Source organism: Eublepharis macularius, chromosome 2 (genome assembly GCF_028583425.1).
Source record: "Eublepharis macularius isolate TG4126 chromosome 2, MPM_Emac_v1.0, whole genome shotgun sequence".
Taxonomy (NCBI): domain Eukaryota; kingdom Metazoa; phylum Chordata; class Lepidosauria; order Squamata; family Eublepharidae; genus Eublepharis; species Eublepharis macularius.
Window position 1 is genome coordinate 143,170,030 of NC_072791.1, and position 22,318 is coordinate 143,192,347.

Sequence of the window (22,318 nt, forward strand, 5' to 3'; positions counted from 1 at the left end):
TACTGCTAGCGCAACCACCTGTACTGGTGCGTGAAGGGATTTGCCCAAAGGTGTGGCCAGAGTCAGGGCTAAGCTACAAGTGACGCCAGACAAATGTTTTTTAATATGTTGGGGATGCAATTTTACTTGGGAACTGTAATTGAAAACAGCATTATGTCCCTAGTGCAGGGAGGCAGGGGAGGAGAAGAGCTTTTCAAAGACAGCCACGTGGCATTGCTGAGGGAGAGGAACTTTGCAATTGTTTTCTTGCTATCTCAATGAAGAGATGAACTACCAGCTCTTCCCCTCCCCTGCCTCTCCATGCCAGGGACAGCGCCCTGTATTCCTCTCTCTGTTGAGATTGCAAGAAAACAATTTTAATGTTCCCCTCCCCCAGTGATCCCGCACGGCTCTATCTTTGAAAATTGTCTTTGAAAAGCTCTTTCCCTCCCCTGCCTCCCCGCGCTAGGGACATAATTGTGCTTTCAACTATAGTTCCCAGGTAAAATTGTGTCAGGCTATGGATGACAGGATACAGCAGACAGATCACTGGACCATTTGCAGTAAGACACAAGTACTTAGTCAAATGGCTTTTATTCAGAAATCAGATCATTTCTATATACAGGTCCATAGGACTACTTAGAAGCAAGGCAGCATGAGTAGAAGTTGACAGGAATGACATCATGTGAGAGAAACTTCTCTTTTAACATTCTAGTTTACTCCTTTCTCTCCCCTCCCAACTGTAAACAATACTTTGGCGCTCTCTTGGTGTGAGAACGTTTCACATATTTGTGATATCACTTTGAGTTACTAGGAAGCAAGGCACAGCGCTGTCGGGAAATGAATACAAGGTCATAAACACTAGAAGCTGTTACAGTCCGACAGATAAACACCTGTGAAAGCCTGAGAAAAGAATAGTTATGACACTAGCAAAGTGATATTGAGCTATGGCAAGATACACTGTATTCAGCAGAACAGAATCAAAATTGGCATGGATGGGGTTCAGACATGACAAATTGCATCCCTGACGTTAAAAAACATGTCTGGCATCACTTGTAGCTTAGCTCTTAGTCAGCTCCCTAATCTGTCCTAGTGTGAGAACATCCCCCAGAGCCAGCAAAAACTGCAGCATAGACCATAGGTGCCCATGTCATGAAAAGGGAAAGTGATCCCACAGGCACAGTGCCACCTACAAACCCCAGCATAGTGCAGGATGCTGACTATGGCTGCAGCCAATCGCACCCCTCCCCAGTAGCAGCCAAACCCCCATCCCCAGTCACAGTCCCTCCCCTCCCAGCACTAATGGGCAGGTGGCATGAGACTGAGTCTCTAAGTCCTCTTCCACGCTCACTTAGAGTGTGCAACATTTCATCTTGGTGAAGAGAAAAGCACAGAGGGGGCACTTAACACCACAGAGGGAGCAGTTAGCATTTACATCCAAGGGAGAGAGCAAACTTCCTCACTGTGTGACTAAAACATCTCATTCCAGAACATGTATGGGTCCCACACCTCTGGAGATGCACACCAAAGGAACAACCATTCACTGACAGGTGAGTAGGGGTGGAGATCCAGCAGGCTTGTCCAGTGAGTCTGCCCCCAAGTCATGCCATGAGGCACACTCCCAATGTACCTAAGAGTGCTGGCTATGATGCCAGGGGTTAGGGGGACTCTGGCAGCCCTGTACCAGGTTGTAAGCATGGTCCCTAGCTGGAGTGCTCAGCCCTTCAGGTGAGGAGAGTGGGCACAACTGGAATCTTGAGGGTGACAGGAAGCTGACCTGCTGTGCTTTGTGGAACTGCTGGCCGAGCAACCATGGCACCTGTTGCCTTGCAGGTTTGCAGCCTTCTGCAGCAGCAGATGCAGGTAGAGTGGGCACAGTCGAGGTGCAACCCACACAGAGGATGGGTGTCATTATGGTGGCTTTGGCATGTACCTTGGGGGCGGTATCTGGACAAATGGAGGCCCTCTGTCCATGGGGAGGCAACTGTGCTATTCATCATCCTTTCATATGTCTCTGTTTGGTATCTGTGCAGCCAGTGATTTAACAGAGAAGAGACCTGAAAGGATGGCATTCCCAGTGTAGTACAGCCTGGCTGCAGTGATCAGTGGATCCTGCCATTCTGCCATGGGGCTGCTGTCTTGCTGGTTCCAGCCCAGCTCCTGCAGCATCCCAATTCAGACAGCCATCTGTCCAGCAAGTCCACCCTACTCACAGTCATGTGGTGATAGGGAGAGTTGGACCCAATCTTTAACGCTAACCTTAACTCTAACCTAGAGTGGCTTGCAAAGGCACAGGGGCTGTACTGGGTACTTCGATACTATTTCCCTGCAGTTTTTCAATAAAATCTGGAGTGCTCTACAACTCTTTCCCTGTCTGTCACTGTACAGATAAGACTTGCTCCCCAGTCCTTACCCCACAAACCATGCTAGTTTCTGCCCCAAACCCCTCTTCCGTGATTTCCCCATGGGGTTCCCCAGAAAGGTCTCCCCTTCACACAGATGAGGGCACGCGTGACTCAGGAATCTCATGCTAGGATTGATATTGCCTTTCTTCATGGTTCCACTGGACCTTGGTTATGTTTAGCTTTGAGATGTAACAAAAGTCTAGAGGCACCTAAAAGACTGATGGCGCAGTTCACTATGAGCTTTCATGTGTTGCAGCTTGGATATGTTGCAGGCAACTATGACAGACTGACAGAGCCACCCCTCTGCAGTTCCTACCCCCTTGGGTGTGGGCAGCACTTTTGCTAGCTGGACCCTTGGCCAGGGATCGGGTGGACATCCTGTTCATATAGGCTCCCCTGCCCTGTGTGTGTGTGTGGGGGAATGCTCCTGCCATTTATTTATTTTATTATTTATTTTATTCAAATTTTAGCCCACCTTTCCCATGAGCATGTGCCTCTGTTGGGGTTGCATTGTCACTGAGACTTTCCTCCCTGTCCCCTAGCATTCCACGGGGGAAGGAGTGGTGTTGAAGGGCTGTGCCTGTGTGCACCACTCAGAGGGATGTCATCAGATGCTGGTGCCTGATTGGTCGGTAGTGCTGAGATTGCTATAGACTCTGGTGCACCCACACTGCAGTCTGTGCCTTGCAGAGGGTCATGTGATTTCCTCCCTTATGGAATGTTCATAGCGGGCCAACCAGCGGCACCACTATTACACTGGCTGGCCACCTATTACCACAGCATTCCTCAGGACTGGGCTGCATGCATGGGGCTTCAAAGCACTATGTATCTTCTTGTTTCTCCCCAAGGGTAAATTATGCAAAGGAGTAAAAATTGAGGAACGAGTTAAATAAAATAAACATATATGGTTTTTTTTAAGTTCCCTAATATATACTAGTAGAAGAATTCTGCTTTTCCTAACACACACTTTGGATTATCTGAGTGGAGAATTTTAATTTGTTTTAGTATAGAGTACACAGAGCCCTTCGGATTCTCCATGACTGACCTGCCCTAAGTGGACTGAATGTCATTCCATAAGGTCTCCTGGCTTTCACTCAGATTATGTGCTAGCATCATCCTCTGTTACTCAAGTTTCCTAGACAAGTCTAACATTCCTTGTTTGAGAAACCTTTTTCCAAGACCAGATCCATTTCTAAATTCATCCAGTCTTACAGGCACAGCCACCCTTTTCACAATCACAACCCCGCCCCCCCCACCACACATGCATGCATGCACACACACAAACTTCCCAGTCCCAACATCCCAGTATAGCAAATGACAAAGTGGTCACTCTGCTTTATGATTTCAGAGGAACAATATTCTGCATAAACGACTCAATCACTGTATTGCTAATAGCCATGTTTAGATCTTTTCCAAGTACTCGTTCTTTTTACCATGCTATACTGCTCTCTAGGAACCAGCATTATTTCCCTCTTGGAAAGAGCCCACACCAACAAAGTTGCAGTGTCTATATATCACATCTGTGTATGGGACAGGAAGATAAGATGAGGGTAGCTAGGAGGTGTTGCTGTGTGTGAGTTCTGGGCTCTGGTTCAACCTGATGCCACAAAAACACACACATACTCTTGCAGCAAGTTCAAAAATGCCTTTGACCGTCACTCTCTGGGCACTCTTTCAGGTTCCCTTACTTCTCACACGTGGGCCAGCAGCAAGCACCCCTTTTTTTCTGAAAGGACCTCTCCCACTTACTGAGGAAGAAAGTATCTCGAGGGTCAGGCTTCAGCATATCTGCTCCATGCTCATCTCTGTGTGCACCCCAGAGGTAGCTGCCAGCATGACTGGCAAGAGACTGAGGCACGTGCTCCACCTCGTTCATTTTCAGACTGGATTCATCTAAATGGAGAAGAAAAAGAGAGGGATCAGAAGAGGCTACCTTGGACTTCTGCCTGTCTCTAGAATTTCCCACATCCATAGTCAAAGGTAAGTAGTGGGGAAGCAAACACCTCTTGGGTTGACTCTGAACGTCTCTAATGGTCTCTAATTTTTAATAATCGTTTAAAATATTTTAACTATATGTTTCTGTAATCCACCCTGAGCCCACTGGAAATGTGGGGAGAGCGGAATATAAATTGAAAACAAACAAACAAACAAACAAACAAACAAACAAACAAACAAACAAATAAATAAATAAAATCTCTGTGACTTCCTTTTGCTAGCAACCAATCTAGAACTAGGGTCAATCCCCTATCCTTCTCCAAATGACAACTAGTGGCATCTGCCTCTGAACAGGTGTCCACTTTCAGTGTTCTCCATATCTTCTTTCCCAGGTAATTATGTTCCTTCTGAGGAGCTGTGGCTTGGTCTGTGTGTTTCTGTGTGCACATGCCTATGTTCAGGTTTGTTAATTCCTCAATTTCCTTTTGGAACAAGAATTAGCTGTGTTTTAGATGATGCACTTGGTTTCACTCAGGAGTTAAGGCTGTGGCTGAATCATGACAATACAGCTGAAGCAAACAACATGTTGCCAGTTGCCACTTTCCTGAGATGTAATCCACAGATATCCTGCAACAATAGGCTCCAGTTTACTCCCTTCACTCCCCAAACAATTCTGCACCAACTGCCTCTCTTATACATATAACTACGGATATACTAAGCTGGGTTGTAGGGTTCCCAGTGGCCTGCCAGTAGCAGGCAAACTCCTGGAGATTTGCCCCTTTGTCCACTAATTGCCCAGTGATAGGTAGGAGGTGGCAAGCTCCCGGAGGTTGCCTACCACCAGCAGGCACCTCAGGAATGCACATGCTCCCAACAGATGTGGTGACGTCACTTCTGAAAGTGATGCAGCGCTAGCCATAGGAGCGTTCCCATGCTTCATTTGGGGCCAATTTGAGCGCTCACACAGCCGGTGCGGTGACGTTACTTCCAGAAGTGATGTCATTGCATCAGTCCCAGGGCACACACATGCAAAGAAGGACCTCGTGCCCAGCACAAGTTAAGTGTCAGGGACGCTACCCTCCTGGTGGGAGGGAAGAGGGACCTGGCAACCCTACAGGTAGGCCCAGTTTGCCCTTGCCCTCCTTCTCACTTGGGGGTATCATTCGTCCACTTGTAAATCCTCCACCAGGGGTATTCTGAAAACTTGACTTTCTGAGCAAACAGCAAACCAAGCAAGTAATAATTTCTCCTGGGATTAAAGTGCTCAGAAAAGCAAAGCACAGCTCTGCTCCCTCCCACCAGAACTGCAAGGCTGCCAGGAACGACATCACTAGCGTCTGGGAGGAACAAAATGCCATATCAGTTAAATGCTGGCTGTCTCTAATGTCATGTTTATTAGATTAGGCTGTCTGTTTGCACAGATCCTACTAGGTAACTGAAGCAAGCACAGAAGTGCAAGTAATTGGAGTTCCGCCATCCATTGCTATCTTCTGCTAATCTGGGTTCTCCTTAAATCCTAGTGAGCAAGGAGAAACACTGCAGAGCTAGAGCACAAAAAGCATCCAGCCAAAGACTCTACAGCCCTTGCTACACCCCAGTTATGGCACTCATGGGAAACCTGTCAGCACTATAGTTACTAGAGGGGAGGCAGTTTTGTAGCTGTACGAAGCTGTGCTCACAGCTTTAATACAAGAGAGTTCCATTCTGTTCTATTCTCACCTGCCAGTGTCTTTCTGGAGAAACAGCTTCAAAATAGGGTTGCCAGCACCAGGTTTGGAAATACCTGGAGATTTTGGGAGTGGGCCTCAGCAGAGTGGGGCTGGGGAGGGAAGGGACCTCAGCAGGGTATAATTCTATAGACTCCCTCCTCCAAAGCAGCCAGTTTCTCCAGGGGAACTGATCTCTGTTGCCTGAAGATCAGTTGTAACTCTGAAATATCTTCAGGCCTTACCTGGAGGCTGGCAACCATACTTCAAAACCAGTAAGCCCAGCTATATATTGAAACCAACCTGTGGACTGCTTGCTCCACTAAGTGGGATGGGAGCACCGCTGTAGGCCAGGCTAACGAGGGCCAGAAAACACACTGTAAAGTCAAGACATCACAATTTTGTGGACAGGTAAATTAGGATAATTAAAGAGGGCTTTTCCAAATGCAGAACCTTTCCACATGGGTTATTTGCCCTGGGTTGGGCACTGTTGGGCACTGTTTCTCTACAGCAATGTAGTTTTCCCTTGCTTTTCTCTGTTCTTTCTGAAACATGCTTTACTATGAAGTTCTGGGAAAGATCACACAAGGCCTGGATGGCTGTCATGTGAGTAGGAAAGTTCAGACCACCCAATCCCCCTGCCTCTTTCCCTGCAACAACCACAAACCCCCCACCCTTGCCACTGTTTTATTTTAATTGGCAACTGAATAACTGAATATCATGATTATCATTAAATTACTATGTATGGATGTGAAAGTTTGACAGTGAAGAAAGCTGACAGGAAGAAAATTGATTCATTTGAAATATGGTGCTAGAGTATAGTTTTGCAGATACCATGGATGGCCAAAAAGACAGATATGGTGATTTTAGATCAAATCAAGCCTGAATTCTCCCTAGAAATTAAAATGACAAGACTGAGGCTATTGTACTTTGGTCATATCATGAGAAGACAAGACTCAATAGAAAAGTCAATAATGTTAGGAAAAGTTGGTAGTAGGAAAAGAGGAAGACCCAAAATGAGATGGGTTGACTCAATAAAGGAAGCCACATCCCCCAGTCTGCAAAATCTCAGCAAGTCTGTTAATGATAAGACCTTTTTGGAGGACTTTCATGCAGAGTGGTTGCCATAAGTGACTTGATGGTGCGCGCGCACATGTGCGCGCGCACATACACACACTACTGTAATGTTATAACATTCTGTGTATCAGGTTCTCTGAAATCCCAGATTTCCCTTTTTTAAAAAGTAGCCCCTATCATTGTGGAGATGTGCCTTTCTCCTTCTCTCTCTGCAACAAAAGGGGCTAGAAAGTTACTTGTTAAAAAATTTTAAACAGAGATTCAAAGAACTTGGTACACAATATAATGATATTAAATTGGCTATTAAAAACAGTTCTGGAAAAGCAGAATTGGGCATTGCCTGTGGCAGGAAAAATGCAGCAGAACATGCCATGAAGAAGCACTGCACTGTGCCAGCAGGTGCAGCAGCAATAGGGAAGCCACATAAGCCACTCCTCTTATGGAAAACACCCAGGTCTTAAGGCACATTCAGACAAGCATTTATTGTACTCTTCCACTACTAATCTATGTTTCTTTTACACATGGCTATTCTTCCGAAATTTCAAGCTTAGCTTTATCTATTTATTTTCTTCATAAGCAATGACTATGTACCGTACACAACACCACACGCTTGGGCTGCTTCCCCATAGGGTTCCCCCCTCCACATGAAAAGGAGTTCCTGGCTGTGAGGGGGGGGGGGGCGGAGGGAACATGATCATCAGGCTGAGACTGTGAGACAGCAAGGCTAGAAGTAATTAGCAAGAGACTAACAGAGTGTCTGTGATGACTGGGCAGAATGGCACAAACTACATATATATTTTAAATGTAATTTATATAAATAAGGAAGGAGAATGTAACAAAGGACAGGAAAATGGGACAGTCTGGGATTTCTGTCAAGACCATCAGAGAGAAATTACACATCTTTTTTTGCATAATTTATTTATTTAAAAAATAAAATATCATATTACATCAAAGAGAACAGTTCACTTAGGCATATTAACACAATAATTTCAACATCTTTACTTCTCTCTAAATTATTAAGAAAGTTTTTACATAAAGTTTCGAATTAGAATATATTTCCATCTCATTCCAAAATTGTAAATTTTACCATTAAAACCGTGTCCTTAACTTTTTCTATACATTCTACAATGCTAACTAGAAATTTACTCTTCCAATGTTTAGTATAGGTTATTCTAGAAGCAGTAACTGCATAGAGTATTATATTTCGATACTGATAAGGAATATTTAATACATTATTTTTTTTAAAGCTGTGTAGTAAAGGGTATATCAATGGCAAAACTTTTCTTTCATCATTCCCGTACATTCCACCAAAACATGGACAGAGCCACCAAAGATCAGCATCCTTAAATCCACAAAAATAACATTAATTAGAGCAAGAGCTAAACATTCTCAAAAGCTTTTTAGGTGTATAATGCCAATTATGAATCATTTTGAGAATATTTACTTTAAATTGCAGACTAACTGAAAAGATCTGATCTTGTGTCATTGTACATTCCTATACCTAATCAGAGATTTCATAACCTAACATAGTGTTCCACTTAAAGAGACCATTATTATTTGGAGAAAAACTATTTAGTAAAACAACATAAAGTTTAGCTAACTGATGATTTTCCTTTTTAGATATTATCTGTTCAAACTCAGAATACTCTCTTACCCTTGAGATTCTTAGTATTCTTCTTGCCAAGAAGCTTTTAACTTGAAAATATTCTAAAAAGTTAATTTGATTGTTACTGTCCCTGTATATTTCTTTAACTGTGACAATACTATTACCATTTACAAATTTATTATGTGCTTCAAAACCTTCCCCTCCACTTAATTAAAGATTGCAATTTATGTCCCTGAAATTTGTCTAAATCACAAATAACAGAAGCTAAAGGAGAGAACTTTGAAGCTAAGGTCGAATCCACATTCACCCATTACCCGCATGTTTATCGGATATCTTCCGTTTGCCTCCAATCCGTGATTTTTTCCTCTTCGTTCACATTCCTGCTTCCAATCCGTCTTTCTTGCGCGTCCCTCTGGTCACACGGCCGCTCGAAAACCGCTTTTTTGGGCGGGACCTTTTTTCCCGCCCATTTTTTTTATTTTTTTGAGCGCACTTTTCCGTTATTTCGATCTTGCCTTATAAAGAAACATCATTGAAGATAATGATGCCTCTCTTTCCCCCCACTGACAGCACTGATGGCTCTCTCCCGTTTCTTTTTGGGGAATTTGGAAGCATGTGGGAAGCTTTCATGGGCATTTCCTACGCAGGACAGTTCAGTGCCTGAATTTTACTGAAGTTTCACTTCCTTGGAGTGTCATTATTTCAATATTTCATAATTTCGATATTACAGTAATATAAAATAAAAAAAATAAAAAACAGTTAAAAAGGAAGTTTCGCGAGTCCGTTTTGAGGATGGATTCACCCCAAAATGATTTTTCAAACTACCAGATTTGATTCAGAAACAGCATAATCAATTAATCCAATGCTATGAAGTCAAAAACAGTCTTTTGCAGACTACGGAGCACTTGCAAGTTGAATCAGCCAATAGGAACTCTCGGAACGGCCGGAGAGACAGGAAGGGGGGTGGTTTTTAAAAAAACCACGTAAATTGCGCATTGGCCCGTTCACGGCCACCGTGAAACTCCCGTTGAAAACCTGTGACCACATATTTGGGAGAAATGCGAATGAAATGCGTCTGTTTAATGAGGTAATGTGACCGGCACTCGGGATTGCGTGGGGAATGCGGGGAACATGCGATTTAGAATGAGTAATGTGGATTTGACCTAAATGAGAACTTTGTAATTAACAATGTATTACAATGTTGGGGCATCTACAGAAACAGAACTTCGCCAGCTTTACACATCTTTAAAGATATGCAACCTTTGAGATGAAAAAAGGCTCCCCAAAGGGGAGAGCTAAACACTATCAGCAGGGCCGGCGTGTCCATGGAGGCGAGTCCAGCAGCCGCCTCGAGCGCTGGGAGGCCACCCGTGCACCGTCCCAGCTGGCAGCAGCCAATTCCCACTTGTAACAGCAATCAATGCAATAGAAAGCGTGTGCTGGGCGGGGGGTGTTTCTGTTTCTTGTTTCAGTGCCCCCCCTCCCATCCCTATGGCAGCAAGTCTAGATGCACGCTTACCTTGAAGTAAGAATTTTTAGGAATGAGGGGCTTACTTCCAAGTAAACACGCTGTATCGGAGCGTACTGCAGCCGTATTCGTTTAGCAAACACCTGCAAGCTTTTCACCCAGGCAAACATGGATGGGGTTTTTTTTTGCTTTGCTATTGGTCACAGTGTGGCAGCACATGGGGTGGGGCCACATGGGAGTTGGGAACCGAAAGTGTAGCAGCGCAGATTGGCTGGAGGGCTCGGATGAGCGTGCGCCCCCAGCACTTGCCACCTCCGGTCTCCCAAATAAATCCAAAGTGGTTTTGTGCGGGAATGGTGTTTCCTCCCACCCCCTTCCACTTTTCTGCCAGAGCTCATTGGCGAGCTCCGTTTCCTTTCTTCCCTTCCAGTCTCATCCTTCCATTTTAAAATCTGTGCGTGTGCAAACGAAAGGAAGCACGCCAGGCGCCCCTCTCCAACAACTGAAGAGCCCTCCTCCTGCTCTCAGTGACTGCCGCACCAATGGGACCGGCTTGCAGCGGCATGCTGCGTGAAGACGTCACACGCAGCGATGTCTTCACGCAGTCCAGGTGCGTGTGCGTGGGGGCGGCACCAGCCCTGAGTATCAGAGCATGGAATGTGGTCTGGACAGAGCCATTTCTTTTTGTGATTTTCTGAAGTAGATTAGATCGAAAACTGCCTGTGAAGCACGGGCACCTAATGCTATTGTGAGTCATCATAAACAAATTGTGCAGATTTCAATGAAGCCAAGTGTCAGTTTAGTAATCTGGTTGCCTCTCTGTTGAAGATTCATAACTGTGGAAGGGGAAAGGGCAGGGAAGTTTCCTCACTACTTTGGTCTGCAAAGCCATTGCAGCAGAGAGTGACTTAGTCATGCTGAACCTTATGGATTCTGGTATGGTCCTCTGTTCAGATAATAAATAAGCCAAGCCTTTTTAGAAAGCAAGGGAAAGAAGTATACCATACACTGGGGAAGTTAATTGCACTGTGTATCATTCCACCGCAAGAGGAATGGCTTGCTAACATGGCCTACTTGCCAGGAACAAGAGAGGGATATAGTGATACTGCCTCTCATTTCTTATGTCAGCACTTTTCTTTGCATGTGCTTTTTCAAGTCTGCAGGAAGCCCAGCCGATGCACACAGCACCAAAGCTAGGTGGTGCTCACCTGCCTGTAATTCTCAGGTCTCAAGGTAGTTTATGCTTATGTCACTGAACTGAATATCAAACAGGAAGAAAAGGAGAGTTAATGTGTTTCAAAGTAAATAAAAGGCTTAAAAGACAGGCATATGGGCAAATGTGACTATTCCAATTCATTTTAACAAGGACATGAAAAGGGCCATAAGAAGATGGCCTTTGTAAAAACAGATTTCTTAAAGCTGCTCTTATCAAATTGTAAGAAAGAAGAATTAATAAAACCATTTTTTTTACTGTTCTCTGGAGGAAGAGAAGAAACATGAATACTAAGTTTTGACAAGTTTAGTATTGTTTCCCTTGACCAATTTATTCAGTGGTTACATGTTGAGTGGTATAAAATCTTTATTATTCTTGCTACAATCATGTCAAATAGGCCATGCCAATTCTTGTTTAAAAAACAGAAAACAGAAACTGTTTCCTGTGTAACATCACAAATGAGCTTTTTAAAGCAATCATATTCATAAGGGGAAAACATTCTTTGGGAAAACAGATATATTTGCCAAATTGATCCCTGAACAGCATCTTCAACTCATGGAGGTAGCTACAGAAAAAATGCACGGATGAGCAACCTCCACTTAGTATTTCCATTTGGAGGTTGTTTCCTTAGCTGAATTTAAAACATTTTTATTCTACCTTATCTCCTCTCACTCAAGAGAGCTTTGAAAGCAGATTCCTTTGAGGCACCTCTGGCAATTTCCCTGGGCAGCAGTAGTTAGCTCTACGGGTTTTAAAAAGCTGCAGGAATCAGTTTTAAAAAACCTTTCCAAGCTGTATTTGGAATAAAGCGTTTATATCCAGTGATTACACTGAACCTAAAATTAAAAGGAAAGGGGAACTCTGCATTGTTCTAATACTGTGCTTTGTATAAAGACAGCCAAGTCAATCCCAACCTCAGCTAATGAAGCCTGCTAGCTGATATCAGCCTGAATTCAATGAAATCAAATGGATACTGCTGGCTCAAATAAGCTGATGATGTTGTCCAAAGATCCAAATTTATGAGCTGGAATAGAATGAGAAAGTCTTGTGTTTGGGTTGCCTGGCTACTGACTGTGGACAATGGATGGGCAGTTTCAAGAGTCGGGGGGGGGGGTTCCAGCGTCGCTTCTGAAGAGAATGGATGCGTGTTGAGGGAGCTCCTGCCTTCCCTGACCCCCAAACCTCGCTTTTAAGCACTACAACTGTACTGAATTTGTTACAAAACAATGCTGACAAACGTCTCAAAGAAAAAGAAAAACGACTGTAAGGCAGCAAAGAACATACAGGCATTTTTTGCGGCACCAAAAGATTCGGCAGGAACTGTGCACGGAGGAGCAGTAAAATTTAAAATGGTGACTGGCGCTGCACACAGCAACGGAGGAGAGGTAATTTTTCCAGAGAATTACACAGACCCTCAATTTGTAAAATTAAGACAAGAAATAGTTGAACAAATGACTATTTTAATAAATCCCCTGGCCAGTCAGCTCACAGAAATCAAACAGGACTTACAAGCAGTACATCAAAAAGCTGAGAGGGCATTAGATGTAAGCGTGAAAGATGTCAGTGACATACAAAAAACTCTTACGGAACAACAAGAAAGACTACTGAGATTTGAAATAACAGCCAGGCAGAATCAGCTCAAGATAAGGGGGCTGGATGAGAAGCATACCTACAATAAAGATCTTATAAGCTTTCTCACATCTTGGCTAGCCAAACAACTTAAGCTAGATGATGAAGTAGCCCCTTATATTACAAAAGCATATCGAATTGGACGCTATCAACCAAATAAAAATACAGAACGCCCAAGGGACATAATTATTGAGATCCAGGATCAAAGGGCAAGGAAGAGGATACTAGAAGAGGCAAGGGTAAATGGATCAATCCCTTATGAAGATAAACCAATATACATATTTGCACATCTCCCAAGGGAAGTGTTGTTAAAGAGAAAAGAAATTAAGCCCATAACTGAGGCGCTTCAAAAAGCCAATATTAGATATAAATGGCAAGACCAATGTAACATTATGGTTATAAATCGTGGCAAGCAATACATAGCAACAGACACGGACACAGGAATGGAACTCCTGATGGCAGTTGGATTAGAAACACCTATGGAGACCGGTAATCAGAATCAGAAAAGGAAATCAACAGATCTTTTATCACCTCAGAAGGAGAACAAAATTCCTGTCAGGAATAACTGACTTTAAGTTTAATCTTGTAAATGTAAAGGGAAGATCAAATGTATAAAGTTGTAGTTGATTTAAATAATTTAAGAAATATTGAGGTTTAGGGGGGGAATTCTCTTAACATGGCCCTCATGGTTTGACTGCTCTCAAGTATTTGGGGAAGGGGAAAGGAAGATTCCCAAAACCAGTGAGTGAATACAACTCACTGGTCTAAGAGAGCTAAAGTTAGAAAGTGGTGTTTTATAATATAGTAAAGTTATCAAAAAACTAATCAATTAATCGGAATAAATAACATATCAAAATATAAGAAAACTTCTTTACTTTGAATTTTGCTTTTTAATTCATTTTGATCAAATCAATTTGTCTTATTGATTGATAGGAAGGGAGGGGGTGGGGGGGAAGAAATAATTGGGAAGTTACAAAAAGGAATAGGAGGGGAAAGGGAAAATAAAATAGTATTAAATTGAAACAATAAAATAAGATAGGAATAAGCTGCGATAGATGCTGTAGTATTAATAATAATATAGTTTGTGACACAACAACTGGAGTGAGTGATACAGACTCCCAGTTATAATTGTAATTAAAACACAGAACTTGCTTACTGTTTAACTTCTTGACTATTGAGACTTGTAAATTTTGCATTTTACTTATATTCTAATTACATTTTGAATTTTGGGGTGAGAGAGTGAGGGAGGAGGGAAGGGTGAAAGGGGGGGATTGCATTGTTCGGGCAATTTGAGAGTACTGGTGCAAGATTAAGGAAAAGGAGTCAGCAACACTGGGAAAAGACAGAGGTAATTACAACTGTTGGACCTATTCTAACCTTGATATAGATACTTAAACATTACTACGTAGAATAGATATTTGAATATTATAAGTTTGCATTATAGAAAGAACTAGGTTCATATTTCTTGTAAATATTGTTAAATCAGTAACAAGGAAAGTATAATAGGAAAGAGGGAAAGCAACAATAAATATATAACTATAGGGTTATATATACTCTGGTATCTCATCAATCTCTGGAGTTAGTGGAAGAAAATAAAAATAACAAATCTTAGGTACCAGAGATACCTTAGAAAGCATATGAAATAACAGGTTGAATACTGCAGTACAATACATTACTACAGTTAAACAAAGAAATAAGAGCAAGAGATATTAATTAAAGTGCTAGCGTAAATCTATCAAACTGTAATAACTGATTTATTAATAGTAAAAGTGTACTACATTGAGGAAGAATGTGTTCTAAAATAAATGTAACCTCATTTAATGTCCGAGGTTTGGGAGACCCAGTGAAGCAAAAGCGAGTTATGTCGAACCTAAATAAAACCAATTCTCAAATTGTTTTCTTACAAGAAACCCATTTCAGGGCCAACAATTCTAATGTTTTGAAAGCAAATTGAATCCAATCTCAATTTCATGCAGAGGGTAATTCGAAATCACGGGGAGTCGCTATTTTGATCTCAAAAGACCTTCCATTCCAGCACAAAAAAACTATAAAAGACCCAAAATATATTTATTAAGGGGTTAATAGGAAAACAATACTTCACCTTAGCCTCCTTATATGCGCCCAATACACAGCAACTACATTTCATAGAAGGAACTATTCAAAAATTTATGAATTTTCAGGAGGAACATCTGATTGTGGGGGGGGGGCGCTTAAATTATATTATTGATCTTAAGATGGACAAATCAAACTTTGGAAAAAAGCAAAAATTAAAATCCAAAACACAGTTAGGCTCATAACTTCAAACATACCAGCTTACTGACATTTGGAGATTCCACCATAATCGTGAAAAAGATTATACATACTACTCACAGAGGCATGACACGTATACAAGAATCAACTACATATTAGTTTCAAACTCTCTAATAGAAAACACTTGCAAATGTGATATCGAAACAAATGTGATCTCGGATCACTCTTGGGTCAATCTAGTAGTCTCCTTAGATCCAAAAGTACAGAAATCTAGACAATGGTGTCTGCCAAGACACCTACTATATAATCGTCACACCACTGAGGAAATAGGTAAGATAGTGGAAAATGTGATAACAGATAATGCCTCAGAAGAAGTTGGGGCCAATATTCTCTGGGATACTATAAAAACGGTAACCAGAGGACAAGTTATAGACCTGTCAGCCAAGGTGAATAGAGAAAGACTACAGCAAAAATCAGAACTAATCAAGACTATCACTAGCTTGGAAACTCAACACAAAAAAAACAGGAAACAAGAAAATATACCAAAAATTGATAACTCAAAGGAAATTGTTGGAGGCTTTAGAAATTTATAAGGTTCATAAAAATTTAATATCAGTTAAGCAAAAATATTGGATTAATACACCGAAAGCATTACGCCAATTATCCAATAAGGTTAAACAAAAAAGAGCAAAAAATAATATAAACTCATTACTGGATGAAAACAATAAATTACAATATGACCCACAATCGATACTTGAGGTATTTAAAAGATTCTATACACAACTATATACAACAAGAAACCCAGATCAAGGAAGAATAATCAAATTTTTGCAGTCACTCAAAGGAATCAAAAAATTAGAAGAGATACACTGCTGTCTTCTGGATAAACCCATAACACTACAAGAAACAATAGACACCATCAGAATGGCTAAAAATAACAAAGCCACTGGTCCGGACGGCTATTCAGCCGAATTCTATAAAAAATACGCAAACATATTAAGCCCACATCTAACTAGAACCTGCAACTTGGTTATGGAGGAAGGCAAGATGCCTCCTACTTGGAAGATAGCAGATATTGTCATCATCCATAAGGAAGGAAGAGACCCCCAAAAAGCAGCATCTTACTGCCCCATTTCTTTACTTAACCATGACTATAAACTCTTCACATCAATAATGGTTAAAAGGTTAAACTCATTCATTGCAAAATACATACATAATGACCAATCTGGATTCATCCCAAAACGTGAGATCACCGACAATATTTATAAAACACTACATCTAATAGAATATTGCAAACAGACACAGGAGAAAGCTATTTTTTTGTCTTTAGACATTGAAAAAGCATTTGACTCGGTGGAAATCAATTACTTAACTAATACATTAAAATTTATGGGGTTTGGAGACAAGTTCTTAAAAGCAATCATATCTATATACTCACACCCAACAGCAAATATTAAAATGAATGGACTCCACTCAAAAAACATCTATATTAGACAAGGATGTCCACTCTCCCCGATTCTTTTTGCCCTAGCTTTGGAACCACTTGCAATTGCCCTAAGAGAGAACACACATATAGAAGGCATTAAGATAAAATCAGTAACATCAAAAATCAGTTTGTTTGCTGATGATATGATGATCTACATAACGAACCCCTTAACATCACTAGCTTACCTTGACCCCCTACTTAAAGACTTTGGACAGATATCAGGCCTCATAGTAAATCAATCAATGTCACAATTTCTAGCAAACAACCTATCAGATGAAATGATAAGCCAAATTAATCAGCTATATGAATACAAATGGGTCTCCAAACACTTAACCTATCTCGGCATTAATATATCCCCCAAAATAGATGATCTGATAAAATTAAACCATGAAAAATTTTTGAACCAAATAAAATCAAATGTGGTACAATGGAATAAACTAAAGCTTACGTGGTTAGATAGGTATCATCTTATTAAATCCTTTCTTCTCCCAAGAATCCTTTATCCACTTCAAGCTATCCCAATTATAGTGCCAAACTACCAAATTGCTCAATGGCAAATTATCCTCAATACTTTCCTTTGGCAAAGCAAGCATCCACGGATAGCATTTCAGACATTAAAATTGAAATCCTCAGACGGTGGCTTTAATTACCCCAATCTGAAAATATACCAAGCGGCGATAAGATTGACTAACTTCCTGCAACTATATTATTCGGAAAACCCTCCTGATTGGGTTCAGATAACTCAAGCCATTTTGAACAAGAGTGCAATCAGTGATATAATCTGGGAAAAGAATATATACCGTCCGAAGTATATCAACCAAAACAAACTGTTGATATCAATATTTAAAACATGGGACCAATACAGGCAAAAACTAACTCCTATAATATCCAGACACGCTTCCTTTCTCGGGCAACACTGGTTTTACCCAGGAACAGATATCTCTTTTAGTACAGCCTTGAGGGAAGCAAATATAACTAAATTGAAGGACATAGCAACTCAATCAGGACTATTAGAGAAAGCAGAATTAGAACATAAATTAAAAGATAAAATACATTGGTACAAATATCTACAATTAAAAAATATGGCAGAAAAGATTGACCTCCAAGCAATAGTTAAAAGACCTCTAACAGAATTTGAAACATCGTTAGACAATGCTACTTTTCAAAGGAAAGGAATAATAGCTAAATTATACAAAATTATATTACACCTCTCTAATAAAAACCAACTGAGCTGTCAAACTGGATGGTATAAAGACTGTGGAGTAGATAGAGCGAGCTCCACGTGGCAAAGGATCTGGTCTTCCTACATCTTCAATTCTAACATAAATGTGATAAAACTGCAGACATATAAAATCATCTATCGATGGTATTTAACCCCGAAGAAGATATTGTTAATCTCCTCCTCTGCATCTCCCTTGTGCTGGAAGAACTGTGGGCAAAAAGGTACCTATGCCCATTGTTGGTGGGAGTGCCATCACATACACAGTAGGAGGGCACAACAGGGCATGATAGCAATGTACTACAAAAAATGATACAACCCACTTCACCGTTTTTGACAGCAATTGTGTTTGTGTGATTCTCTGATGTGAAGTGAGTTGTGTTATTTTTGTGTAGTACACTGCTTTCCTGCTCTGTGGTGCCTTCCTACTGTGTAACCTAAAGCAGTTACAGAAATAAAGTGCTTTTGACAGCAATTTTTTGGGGTGATTCTTTAATGTGAAGTGAGTTGTGTTATTTTTGTGTAAGATACTGCTTCCATGCCCTTTGGTGTTCCCCCCTGCTGTGTAACCTAAAGCTGTTCAAGAAATAAAGTGTTTTTGACAGGAATTGTGTTTTTGTGATTCTCTGATGTTAAGTGAGTTGTGTTATTTTTGTGTAAGATAGTGCTGCCATGCCCTTTGGTGTTCCCCCCTGCTGTGTAACCTAAAGCTGTTCAAGAAATAAAGTGTTTTTGACAGGAATCATGCTTTGTGATTCTCTGATGTTAAGTGAGTTGTGTTATTTTTCTGTGTGGGGGACTGCTGGTGTAATGTGTCATAATGCTTTGCCTACTTGTACTTTGGAAGGGAAAAAAAAATTAAAACTTTATTTTGTGTTGTTCTTGTTTTATTCTTTGTTGTGCAGTTGGTTCCCATCATAGGGAACAATGGGGCTGGCTGGCCAGCCATCTCTGTAGGTGGTGGGGGAATTTGATGGAGGGTGTCTGTGGTTCAGGTGCTCTTTCACAGGGACCAGCTGGCACTCAGAAGTGTGCCCACCATTGTGGCACCCCTGGGCTGTGCAGAATTGCCCAGGGAAAGAGAGTTTAGAAGTTCCCAGCATAGGGAACAAAGTGAGAGGGCTGGCCTTTGCCAGCCTGTTCCTGGGGTTATGGGTGTGGGGCAGGTGGGGGTGGATTTGGGTCTGTGAGGGGCTAATGTGGGGATTTGGGTCTGTGTGTGGCAGCTGGGGGGGAATTGGGTTTGTGTGGGGCTGTAAGGGGTGGACTTTAGGGGCTGAGAGGACCTACTTGGGGAGGCCACGAAATGCCCCCCCAAGTAGGAGCAGTCTGAGCCTTGGTGGGGGGTGGGAGGAAGGGTGAGAGAAGGGCCCCAGAGGGCTGGGGGGCATTTTGCATGCAAAATGCCACCCCTGGCAAGACAAGCCTTCCCCAGCTGTCAGTGGTAGAGAAAAGAGCACCTACTTGGGGAGGCCATGAAATGGCCCCCCCAAGTGGGAGCAGTCTGAGCCTGGGTGGGGGGTGGGGGGAAGGGTGGGAGAAGGGCCCCTGAGGGCTTGGGGGCATTTTGCATGCAAAATGCCACCCCTGGCAACACAAGCCTCCCCCAGCTGTCAGTGGTAGAGATTAGAGCACCTACTTGGGGAGGCCATGAAATGGCCCCCCCAAGTGGGAGCAGGCTGAGCCTTGGTGGGGGGTGGGAGGAGGGGTGGGAGAAGGGCCCCTGAGGGTGAGGGGGCATTTTGCATGCAAAATGCCACCCCTGGCAAAGGAAGCCTGCTTCTTCATTTTTTCCCCATAGGAAATAATGAAGAAGATTAGCAGCAGCATGCTAACAATATGCTGCTCCTTCGCTTTCTTATGGGAGGATGGGGGGACCTGCTTTGGGGGGCCATAACATGGCCCCCCAAAGTCCAATCTGTCTGAAACTTGGGTGGTTGTTAGAGAAGGGTTAGAGGAAGGTCCCCACCAATTTTGGGCTTATTCGGTGGGAAAATGCCTCCCCCAGACGTCCGGGAAGACGGAGGCATTTTCCCTTAGAAAAAAGCCGAAAGAATGCCGAAATAATGCCGAAAGAATCCCGAAAGCCGAAAGCCGAAAGAGATTCTTGTTTCGGCTTTCGGCTTTAACGATAGAGAATCTTCTTTCGGCTTTCTACTTTCGGCTATAGCCGAAAATTTTTGGCTTGCACACCCCTAGAAATAATCTTCAGCCAAAATCGAAACTTTTACAAACTTTAACAAACTCTGGTTATTTTACATTGTAGTTATGTGTATATCTCACCTAACCATTAAGGAACATTATGATAATGCTAATTGTTGTATTATTCAGCTCTGTAAATCACTAATGATATACAATGTTATCACAATGGACAATCCCAACATTGTTTGTATATGTATAATATTGGTTGATCTGTTATTTGTTGATTGTTAATTGTTATATGTAACTTGCCAATAAAAGTTTGGAGGAAAAAAAAAAGAGTCAGGGGGATAGTGTCAACAGGCCCAAAAGTCTATGGCTCAGTTTGTGAATTCTAACCATGTTTTTGCCTCTTCCCACAAACCTTTAATTTTTCATCAATACTGTTCCTAGAAAGCTAGTAACAGGGTACCTGCAGGGCATTTCAGCGCTGGTAGCACAACGGCCAAAAAAAATATCATCATAAAGCAGAACAACAATTCAGAGAGCTTTTCTCTCTTGCTGTGATTAAAGCTTTCCTGACTGTGGTGAGTAAAAAGATGCTTTTGACACTATGAAAGCAATCCCAGTCTCTAATTCCCAAAGTTGAAGGTTAGAATTGAAGCTTTCAACAGCACTTAATATATCTCTAAAGCTTCCAACCTCTTCTCTTAGCAGTCAATAAGAAATAGAACACAAATATAAAACACATTTGTTTTTGGTCCTCTTGGGGGGAGTTTTCCCAGGAAATATGCTATAAAATAACTATCACACACTTAGTAATGCAAAAATGAAAGGTATGATATAAAAACTTTGAGACAATAATAAAATAGTAATGTCTTTGTGTTTTAAATCACTGAAAAGACTACCCTAATGGTCACCTCATTCTTATTTATAAAATGGACCTTGTGGATTTTCTGGTCACATCTGTTTAGTTTATGACAGTGCAGGTTTTCACCCTTATCATCACTATGGTGCTGGTACATTAAAGCAAGTGACAACTGTGCCAGCCAGTCTTGTGTCAACAGCTTTGTGCTAATTCTAATCCAGAGCTAACCACAAGTACTTCTTGATGGGATGAAGTATGAGATGAACTTTTGCTGGTTGAAATTCAAGACAAAAGTTCTCACGGTGGCTCATGTCAAGAATAATATTGTTAAATGCTAATTTAGAAAAAAGACTCGGAGAAGTACTTGGTATGTGTTAAAACTAATAAAGTAACTTGCTATAAGTAGGCTTGGAAGAGTACAGCTTGCACAATCAGTTTTCTATCAGAACAATAACAGTCCTTTATTAGATTTGGAACAGGATAAGATCCTAAGAAAATGTTAGATGAAATAATAAAACAATTGTATCAGATGTGGGGAAAATACATTGCATTTATCTTGGGAAGGGTATGAATGTACTAATGAATGTATTAATAAGGTATAAAAACAGATGAATGAAGATAGCCTTGAACATATCCTATAAGTTTTATGTCACAAGCATGCATTTTATTTTATTTTTAGAACACTGAATAAAATTCAAAGCAGTGTTATTATTATCGCCACAATACAGTTGGGGCTGAGAGGAGTGGCTTACCCAAAGCCACCTGCTGAGCTCCTGGCAGCAGTGGGATTTTAACCAGCAGAGTGCTGATGTGCAACCCAGCCACTTAACCACTATGCTGCAGCAACTCAAAGAAGAAGAGCGAGGCCAAATTGGAGAGTTTCTAAGTAAAGAAAGTGAATGGGAAGTCTATTTACTCTTTATTGTGAAAGATTTGCTCAGAGGCACTGCTAAAGTTGCTGCCTGAGTCATTTGCATCTAGGAGAGTTCTTTGCATTAATTAGACTAGACCAGTCTAGATCTAGTCCAGCAATCTCAGTCAATATTGTCCACCATCATCACTTTCACCTGTCCCTTCTCAGCAACGTTTGGTGCAATAGAGCAGGTTATCTTCTGGTGCGGCAAAAATGGGACAGCCTTTCAGAAATTCACTCCCAAACCACACTGAGCAATATAATCCACTAGCAACAAAGCCCATTGTGGGGAAAAAATACAACAGGCTCTAGAAAGGACAGGGCAGCCGGGCCTGGCATTGCCCCCTCTCCAGTGCTCCAATCAGGGGGGAGGGGGGAGAAGGCAGGGTGGCTAGGCCTGGCATTGCCTCCTTCCTACTGCCCTG

The 22,318-nt window shown here is 41.8% G+C and overlaps 1 protein-coding gene across 1 annotated transcript in view; it reads right to left on the reverse strand.

The window, feature by feature from the left end:
- B4GALNT4 (beta-1,4-N-acetyl-galactosaminyltransferase 4) overlaps window positions 1-22,318 on the reverse strand; it is a 271,144-nt gene that overhangs the window by 16,892 nt on the left and 231,934 nt on the right. Inside the window, exon 10 of the mRNA XM_054970157.1 lies at window positions 4,134-4,277. Coding sequence (XP_054826132.1) covers window positions 4,134-4,277 — 144 coding nt within the window. The remainder of the gene's footprint in view (window positions 1-4,133; window positions 4,278-22,318) is intronic.